The sequence below is a fragment of the Xenopus laevis genome, chromosome 9_10L (genome assembly GCF_017654675.1).
Source record: "Xenopus laevis strain J_2021 chromosome 9_10L, Xenopus_laevis_v10.1, whole genome shotgun sequence".
Classification (NCBI taxonomy): domain Eukaryota; kingdom Metazoa; phylum Chordata; class Amphibia; order Anura; family Pipidae; genus Xenopus; species Xenopus laevis.
The window spans coordinates 47,329,342-47,339,244 of record NC_054387.1 but is presented as its reverse complement, the minus strand read 5'-3'; the positions used below and the strand labels follow the sequence as shown (position 1 = coordinate 47,339,244).

The window sequence follows — 9,903 nt, the reverse complement described above, 5'->3', positions numbered from 1 at the left end:
GGCCAAGGTGTTCTGGATAACAGGTTCCATACCTGTATGTATGTATGTGTATATATATATATATATATATATATATATATATATATATATATATATATATATATATATATATATATATATATTAGGGATGCATGGAATCCGGGATTCGGCCAGGATTCAGCCTTTTTCTGCAGGATTTTGATTCGGTCTAATCCTTCTGCCCAGCCGAATCTGAATTTGCATTTGCAAATTAAGGGCAGGATGGGAAATCTCATGACTTTTTGTCACAAAACAATGAAGTAAAAAATGTTTTCCCATTCCCACCCCTAATTAGCATATGCAAATTAGGGTTTGATTCGGCCGAATCTTACGCGAAGGAATCGGGGTTCGGCATTACAGTTACACTTGTTGTTTTGGTAAACACGGAGTGCTGTATAAACACTGAGTTGTGAAGAATAAAACAATTTGCATCTATATTGCCCTTTTGTGACCAGCCCTGAGATCTTTGTGAAGGTCAGTTTCCAAGACAATGGCTGGATGAAACAGGCTGTACAGAGCAAAGCTACTAGATTTGTCCTTCCATTTGTATGGACTAGATCAGTAAGGAGGTGTGAAAGCTGACCTATTGTACAATGCCTGGGGCTGGAAATAGCAGCAGCATGGTTTCTAATGTTTTCGAATCTTATGTTCTTTAACTTTTTAGGTCCTAAAAGTTTCTTACCTTTAATTAACATTTGCAATAAAAAGAATCAAATGATTAAAGAAGATGGGGGTGCATTCAATCTATGGGGCTGCCAAATGTTACCCCCCCCCAAGGATTGTAATCAATCAAAGGTTATAAGGGTAACCTTATACCCTGGGCCGTGATTTTGTTAACAGAAAACTGCACTGGCCTGGGGTATTTGAGGAAGTGACCGTCTTCCTCCATTCTTCCTTCCATCCTCTTCCTCCTTTCTTTCTTCAAAATCCAGTGGCCGACACATGCCCAGTAGAGCAAAAAAAGCAGTTTTTTTTTTTTTTGTTAAAATTCGCAAGAAGAAAGAAGGGTGGCATAGGATCACTCCCAAGTACCCCTGGTCGGTGCAGTTTTCTGCTAACAGGAGCAGTGGCCTGGGGTATCGGGTAAGTGATTACAATCTTTCTTCCAATGATGTCACATGAATCAAGATTAATTAGCAAGTCCAGTTGCTGTAGCATTATCAGCATTATCAGTACACAGTGGCGTAACTAAAATGTGCAGTTAGGGTTGAGATGCAGTAAGATTCTCAGTCAACTTTTTTTTTAACTTTATTTTTATTTTTTCCAGAATTGTGACAACACCCCCAGTCAACTCTTTTGTGGAAGATTTGGTATTCAGGTAAATCCAGAAATTATGGTTCTGATTAATCTCTATTTATATAATTTCCTTTTCCTTCTATTAATACAACAGTGCCTTGTATTTGATGGTAACTATGTTGTATATTGTAAATCTGTGTCATTGGCAAAACAATTCTATTGTTTGTTTTTCAATTTTTTTTCCGTTTTAGTGGCCTTAGAGCGGTGTCTTCGACTGCTCATTCAGCCCCTACCACTCGGGGGCAGATTTTATTTTGGCCCAAAATCTGGGATGATTGGGGTCCTAATGTAAAACTGTTCTGTGTGACATTAGTCTTAGGGAGTTATTTATCAAAGGCAAATGTTAAGAGTTCTTTTTTCATACCTTGAATGGTTTCTTAGTTAAGAAAAAAATGGAATTGAAAAAACTGGATTCAGTGAGTTCGAGTGAAAAAAATTTGGTGAAAAAAACCTCAAAAAACCCCTCAAACATCACAAAGGCTATTAATATCTTAAAATGGTTCAAGGGACCTCTGCCATTGACTCTTGCATGACCTTGACAAGATTTAGGTGTATTTTTAGATTAAAGCTATTTCCAGGGTTGGGGTATATTAAAGGACAAGGAAAGTCTAAAATAGAATAAGGCTAGAAATGCTGTATTTTGTATACTAAACATAAGAATGAACTTACTGCAACACAAAACCTAATCAAACAAATGATTTATGCTTTCAAAGTTGGCCACAGGGGGCTGTCATCTTGTAACTTTGTTAAACATATTTTCCTGACCCTGCACATGCTCAGTGTGGTCTGGGCTGCTTAGGGATTGTCATAAACAAAGCTGCTTGAATTCTGCATGGCTGGGAAGTAAGGCGGGGGCTCCCCCTGCTGTTCATAAGTATGATTGTTTCCCTGCTCAGCAGTTAGGGACCATCTGTCAATTCCTATCCACAGCAGTAAATGAAGGGAGAATTTCACTGCATACAGTCAGGTTTCTTATAAAAATGGTACACATTTTTTAATTAAAGTATATTGGAGATGGGTTTCTTTTTCATTAAAGAAAGTAAAAATGGGATTTTATTTTTTTGCCTTTCCTTGTCCTTTAAATCTTGAAAAATTCAAGGTTTTTTTTTTAAACCAAAAATGTGAGTTGACCAAAAAATAACCTTGAAAACTCAAATTTTTGTGGAAAACACAACTCTACCTTAATAAATAACATCCTTAATGTGGGGTGGTCCAATTCCAGAAAACCCAAGGTCCAGATAACCAGCGCCATAACCATACTGGATAACTCTATATGTTGACTTGGATGAATGAAAACTTTCATAGAAATAAATAACAAAAAAAAACAGTGGCCTCCTTAGAAGCTGTCTCGCAGTAAGAAAATCTTCTGTCTTTAAGCTGTGCAGTGTTTTATTATATTTCTTCAATGTTCTGTAAGTGAAATAAAGCAATAATAGTAATGGGAAATCTGGCCTGATTATTATTATTATTATTTATCTCACTTTAAACAGAATTCAAAAAAATTTTTGATTCATAGACTATGGGGCACATTTACTATGGGTCGAATATCGAGGGTTATTAACCCTCGATATTCGACCCTCGATATCCGACGGCAATTCCTGCGATCGAACGATCAAAAGAAAAATCGTTTGGTCGAACGATTAAATCCTTCGAATCAAACGATTCGAAGGATTTTAATCCATCAATCGAACGAATGATTTCCTTCAATCAGAAATTTGTTAGAAAGCCTATGGGGACCTTCAAATTGATGCTCAGTAGGTTTTAGGTGGCGAAGTAGTTGGTCAAAGTTTTTTTTAAAGAGACAGTACTTCGACTATTGAATGGTCGAATAGTCGAACGATTTTTAGTTTGAATCGTTCGATTCGATGGTCAAAGTAGCCAAAAAAAACATTAGAAATTCAAAGTATGTTTTATTCTATTCCTTCACTCAAGCTAAGTAAATGTGCCCCTAACAGTTCATTTTTCTTTAGTTTCATACATTTTATGAGCCTTTCAGCATACCCCTAAACATTTGCAGCCTGGCACTATTTCTTAGAAAGTAAAAATGAAGGAGCAGCACTGGTTAGCTGGTTAGTTTAATTTAAACTTTCTAAGAAACAGTGTCAAAAAATGTAGGGCTGCATTTGAGCCCCATGCTGCCCTAGTCACTCAACTTCAGGCGCTCCACCCCCCAGGGCTTCCCCATTTAGTTGCTATCTTAGGCATGGCCCCTGTATTCCCTATATGGTAAATACAACCCTGTCCTTTTGGATGGTTTATCTGACCTATCCCCCTCCCCCATGCAAAAAGGCCAAAACAACATTTGTTCTGAAGTTCTGGGGACCTGAGTACTGACAACCCCCCTCTATAAAAGGGGGGAGCAACAGCACCAGGAAATGACTAATCCAGGCTGCCCATGGTCAGTAGAAATATGCCAGGTTGCTGAGGTGGAGGTGGTACAAAGGGGCCACCTTTCCATGTGTTAAACAAGGACTCACATGCCACTAGTTGTGTTACTGAAAAAACATAAACAAGTTCCTATGCTGCCACCCCTCGACCCCAGTGCTTTCCTTTTACTTTGTTGTAGGGGGTCAAGGGTGGCCTCCTTGATAGTGCAGAGATTGCCAAATGCTCTCTCTTGCACTAGAAAGCCACATTTTTGGTTTAAAAACTGGAAATTATTATTTATTTTATTATTATTTTTTTGCCTCACTTGGTAACCTGAGGTGAGTTTTTCAATTCTCCTCATTGGCCCAGTGCCCCTGGTCAAATTTAAAAACAGTCAGGTTTAGGAAGTTCATGTAACAATTACTTAGAAAAGCTGACCTATATATATATATACAAGTTAGTCGAGTTTTCAGCAAAAAAAACCCTCAAATCGATTGAATTGATAGAGATTTTCAGGCTAAACCCTCCAAGATATTTCCAGGGTTGGGGTATAATAAATCTCAAAAATTAAATTTTTTTTTTTTTATTCCGAAAATATGATTTTTGACCAATAATCTTAAAGGAGAACTCAACCCCCCCAACTAATAAAAACCCCTACCCCACATAGTCTGCGCTGCCTCTGCAATGAAGGGTTTATTACAGGATTAGGGGCATTTACAGGTGTTAACACCTGTGCGGGGGGAGCTATGTAGGCGGTAGCTAGTTTTATTAGTAGGGGGTTTGTTTCCCCTTTAAAATAGAACGCAAACCTTATCAAATAACCCTTTTAATGTACATTCTTATTTTAGTGTCTGTATCATTTAAAATTGGTTGTAATGGCCTGGTCATTATCTATGTGATTTTATTTAAAGGAAATGCTGCTGTGATTCTTTTATTCATGATAAACATTTAAAAAAAACTAATGTAGTAGTTACTACAAGTTAATACTCCCATGTTAATATAACCTGCCTTGATATTACAAGTGGGACAGAACACACTGTAAACTCATGCAACTGTTATCAGAGACTGAGTAGCAACTCCCTCTGTAAAATCCATCTTTGAGCTTAGCAGCAAGAGAAGGATACAAACGGTCTCTAAATCAGCCAATGAGAGTTGAGAGAACGGGCGCTTTTGTAATTGGTCTATTTCGTTTTTCAACAGAGAACCAATGATGTCCTTTCTTTAAGGACCAATCAGAACGCCGTAATTTACACCAATCAATACCGGGGTTAGGGAGGGCTACCATAAGAGACGTAGGAGTATGACGTAATCTCCGTAAGGCGATAAACCAATCGGAAAGAACGTCTACGGGCTGAGGCGCATGGGCTGGTGACGTAAGATGCAGCGCTCTGGCCGAGTATAAAAGACAGCGCACTCTAAGCGGAAGACATAGACGGTATCTGGATATTGTTGGGAGAGTGTTTCTGTGCGTGCGGTTCTGCAATACGGAGGTTGGTTGTAATATGGACGCTTTGTATTAAATGTTGCATATTGTTTGCTGCTTTGGAAATATTAGTGTTGGGCTTTTCTGCTCATCGCCCGGACCTTTTAACTTGGACGTGGTTGAATATGCTCCCTTGGTACTGCTGGGCATCTCTTGCTGATCCATTGGCTTGTTTGTATCACGTGGAATCCAACGTACGGCTGCTTGGTTTTTATTGTCTCTAGAGAGAACAGGTTTCCTATTCACGTGACGTGGCTGCTTCTAGCTGGGTTAGCGCTACCTAATTTAAAGGAACAGTAACCCAACAATAAGTAATTTAACATAATATACTGTTGGCATGCTCTGGTAAAAGCTGTGTGTTTGCTTAAGAAACACAACTATAACTTATCTAACTGCTACCTCTGTGTAGCCATGTGGGCAGCTATTCAAGCTGGGGGAAAAAGAAGGCATAGGTTACATAGCAGACAAGATACAATATAATGGTGTTTTATTTATCTATGTAACCTGTGCCTTTTCTCATTTTTTTCCAGCTTGAATGGCTACACAGCAGCTTTATACGTATATTACTATAGTAAACTGAAGCAAACAAGCCAGTTTTACCGGTACATGCTAATGTATATTATGTTAATTACTTCAAACCACTTTTGGTGTTACTGTTCCTTTAAGGGTCACTAAAGTTACTTAATTAGACTAGAAAATTAAGATGCTTTTGTGGGTGATAGTGAATTATATAGGGATGCACTGAGTGCAGGATTTGGCTGAACCGAATCCTAATCTGCATATGCAAATTAAGGGCGGAGAGGGAAATCGCGTGACTTTTTGTCACAAAACAAGGAAGTCAAATGTTTTCCCCTTCCAACCCCTAATTTGCATATACAAATTTGGGGTCGGTATTCGGCCGAATCCTTTGTGAAGGATTCAGGGGTTTGGCCGAATCCAAAATAGTGGATCCCTAGAATTATAGTCTGTTGTTGATTACCTTTTTGTTTTTACACCAAGCTATTTAATGTTAAAAGAACAGTAACCCCAAAAAATGAAAATGTTTTAAAGTCGTATAAAGTATATATAATATATGCACTGGTAAAATTGATCTGTTTGCTTCAGAAACATTACTATAGTTCATATAAACAAGCTGCTGAGTAGCAATGGCGGAAATTGAAAAAAAGACAATGGTACAGGTTAAATTGTGGATAACCAATATGTTCTACAGAGTTTATCTACTATCTGCTGTGTAACCTGAGCCTTTTCTCCTTTGATTGGCTGCCCCCATGGCTACACAGCAGCTTATTTATATAAACAGTAGTGTCTCTGATGCAAACACAGCAGTTTTACTAGTGCAGGGCAACACTGCATTACATTTTTATTACTTTAAAACCATTTCATTGTTTGGTGTTACTGGTCCTTTTTTAAGTAGGTTAACTTTTGGTTCACTTCAAGTTGGTGGTATTTCTGCAGGGGAAGTCTTGTGCAGTGTCTCACTGAAGTGAAACGTCACTGGGAGTATATTATCACATGAGTAATGGTATTGCTGTATGTTTGGCACTAGTCATGAACAGGATAGAAACCTTTTTTCAGCCTGATGCCCTGCTTTGATTAACCGCCATGGGAGGGCCCTGCTTGAAATTTGTTCACCATCCCTGCCCACACCTGGGGCCTTACCATGGCCTGAACCAAAACAACCACGCATATCATGTCAAGGGGTTGTTGTGGGCTAATTCTAGGTAACTTTCCAGAATTTTTCTTTTGATTCTTTCCAGTCTTGAAATGGGGTTGCTGACCCCATCTAAAAAAACATCCTCTGTAAGGCTACAAATGTATTGTTATTGCTACTTTGTATTACTCCTATTTCTATTCCCTTTCCTGTTCACCAATGGCAAATTATCTTAGAATATCACTCTCTACATCATAAGTCAACTCAAAGGTGAACATCCCCTTTAACTCAAATCTGCCTGCGTCAATTTAGCTAGAGGCATGCAGATAATTTAAAGGGAATCTGTCGTTTTTTTTTTTGTTTTTTTTTGCATTTTTATAAAAAACACAAATCCATAAACACTGTCTGGCAAATAAAATGTTAATCCACAAATCCATGCACAAGTTATTTTAGTTTGTATTTTGTCATGGGGGCTTCCATTTCTGCTCATTACACATTCATCCTGTGCTGCTCTAACAGCAGGCACAGCATTACCTACTTTAGCCACCATGTTTCATGTCTCTAAGCTGTGCCTTTCCTGGACAGTACCCTTGTTTGCTAAATGGTTGTACAACCCATTTGTTTAACTTATAAGATGACCGATGTGATTTGAAGATAAACCAAGCACTTAATATTTCTTGTCTCCTAAAGTGAATCAACATGGCTCGTACCAAGCAAACTGCCCGTAAATCAACTGGTGGAAAGGCTCCTCGCAAGCAATTGGCCACCAAGGCAGCCAGGAAGAGTGCTCCATCTACTGGTGGTGTAAAGAAACCACATCGTTACAGGTATGTATGTAATATCATATATTTTTTTTTTCCCCTATACCAAGTTTAAGTCTGATGAATTGCTTTTCTTTTCAGGCCAGGAACTGTAGCTCTCCGTGAGATCCGTAGGTACCAGAAATCCACAGAACTCCTAATCCGTAAATTGCCCTTCCAACGCCTGGTGAGGGAGATTGCCCAGGATTTCAAAACTGACCTGAGGTTCCAGAGTGCAGCCATTGGTGCTTTGCAGGTAATTATCTTTGTGCATTAAGTTCTTCCTGGAAGTTCAGTATTCAGACATTGTATAGTTTTGAGGGGGGAATTGCTCATGTTGGTGAGTCTTGGATAGCGGGAACAGTAGGTTATACCAGGCAGAAAACCAAACTCTAGCTAGAGTATCTGTAATATTGCTGTCATGTTCATTAACCTACTGGTGGCATTTGCAATTTAACATGCAGCAACATGATTGGGCTTTAAGAAAAAAAAAAAAACTCTACACTTTGGGTGTGGCCGAACCAAATCCTAAATTTGTATATGTAAATTAAGCGCAGGAAGGGAAATCCTGTGACTGTCTCAAAACAATTAAGTAAACCATTTTTTTCACTTTTCCTTTCCCGCCTACAATTTGCATATGCAAATTAGTATTCGACTGAATCTTTCACAAAGGTTTCGGCCGAATCCCAAATAGTGGATTCGGTACATCCCTAGTTATTCTCTAAACTAAAGAACATTCAGTCTAATGCAGAAACAGATTTGCACAGAACCAGAACAATTGTTATGAAGCGTATTTATATCATACTTCCCCTATATACCTGGCTATATCTAGCCTGTTTGAGAAGGGTGGCAAGGACTTCTCCAGAGCTGCTCTTTACCCTTACTTAGGGACTCCAGGCCCAGGGACTTCTTCCTACTGTCTCTTACATACTTATGTATACTTATTTTTAAAATCTCGTTTCATGTTCTCATTTGCAGGAGGCTAGTGAGGCTTACTTGGTTGGTTTGTTTGAAGATACCAATCTCTGCGCCATCCATGCTAAGAGAGTGACCATCATGCCCAAAGATATCCAGCTTGCCCGCAGAATACGGGGAGAACGGGCATAGTCACCCTAACATGGCATTCTTGTAGCAAATTCTGTATTATACTTTAAATCTTGTGAAATGTTTTGTATAACCTGTTCCAGACCATGTCTCCAGAACCATTCCATCTGTCACTCAGGATGAATCCTTATTTTAATAGATGCCCCCTATAACAGTCGCTCATGAGATGATAGGGGGTAGGTGCTCCTAGCTTGATATGCATGATTTTTGTTTAATCGCCCTGATTTCTCAGCTTGTGGTTATCTTTTTAGAAAAACATGGTGAAACTAGAGGGCTGGGAACAAAAAAATGGTGCTAAGAACCAGTCGTTAGACTACAATCTTTATATTTATATTAAGATATGGCCTTATAGGAGTGGATTTTTTTTAATCATAGTTAAGAGGGTACACATTCTTCATCCCACAGCTCCTGTTGTATACTGCCTATTTTAATCATGGACTGTTAGCCTGACAACACAGTACAAAACACGTCACCAGCATTGTGGCTACATCTTGTACTTGGATTGCTGACTTGATCACAAACAATGCACCTGTCTATTTAAATAACCTTTTAAAATCACAAGCTGAAATGTAAGGTTTTATCCTTTTTCTCAAAGAACAATCTTTTTCACTGCCTGCCTTGTGTTTTGTAGACCAGTCTCCTCAAATATAATCTATGCATAGAGTGCTGATCTAGTGCAAATTTGCTGGCTTGCTTTAGTGTGATGTCCTAAAAATGTGGGGCTTACAGTGAGCAATAAATCCTACATAGTAACAAAACTATTATTGGCTAGTAGTTTCAGTTGCTGCATTTTAAAGCAAAGAATGGTGGCTTTAGATCTCTACTTTTAAGGCTGGGTAGTTTAATTTAAACACAGGTAGCCATTCTGACACTTATCCAAGCAATACAGCAGCTTTCCCCTGTCTCCAGATAGTTGGTGAGTGTATATTGTTTCTATATTTTACTCTATGCAAAGTATTATAGCAGTGAATATGGCTTTGCTTATTCTAGTATCAAAACCTACCAGCGTGGTCCCTTTTCAAATTAACTTTCTTGGGAGAAATTGTTTGGGTGCTTAGCAGATAACTTGTAAGCCAGGCAGCTACAGCTCACAAATGTGTATTTAAGAGCTATTTTATATATTGTAGTGTTGATGTTTTAAATTAAATGTTTTTCATTCATGGAAGTATTGTTCGACTCTCTTA

General features: G+C 38.5%; 1 protein-coding gene across 2 annotated transcripts; it reads left to right on the top strand.

The window, feature by feature from the left end:
* The first annotated feature begins 5,122 nt into the window (after nucleotides 1-5,122).
* Nucleotides 5,123-9,884, top strand: h3-3b.L (H3.3 histone B L homeolog). Of its 2 annotated transcripts, none has more exon segments than NM_001086596.1 (4): nucleotides 5,123-5,171; nucleotides 7,506-7,642; nucleotides 7,718-7,871; nucleotides 8,594-9,884. In NM_001086596.1, coding segments are annotated over 3 exon segments (411 nt in total). In that variant the 5' UTR covers nucleotides 5,123-5,171; nucleotides 7,506-7,514; the 3' UTR covers nucleotides 8,723-9,884.
* Nucleotides 9,885-9,903: the final 19 nt, after the last annotated feature.

Excerpts from the sequence above, each read along its gene's own strand:
- h3-3b.L (XM_041575498.1), top strand. The coding sequence starts at position 7,515 with ATGGCTCGTACCAAGCAAACTGCCCGTAAATCAACTGGTGGAAAGGCT. Across the intron at positions 7,643-7,717 it reads AAGAAACCACATCGTTACAG|GCCAGGAACTGTAGCTCTCC; the intron begins GTATGTATGTAA and ends TTTTCTTTTCAG. Across the intron at positions 7,872-8,593 it reads CAGCCATTGGTGCTTTGCAG|GAGGCTAGTGAGGCTTACTT; the intron begins GTAATTATCTTT and ends TCTCATTTGCAG.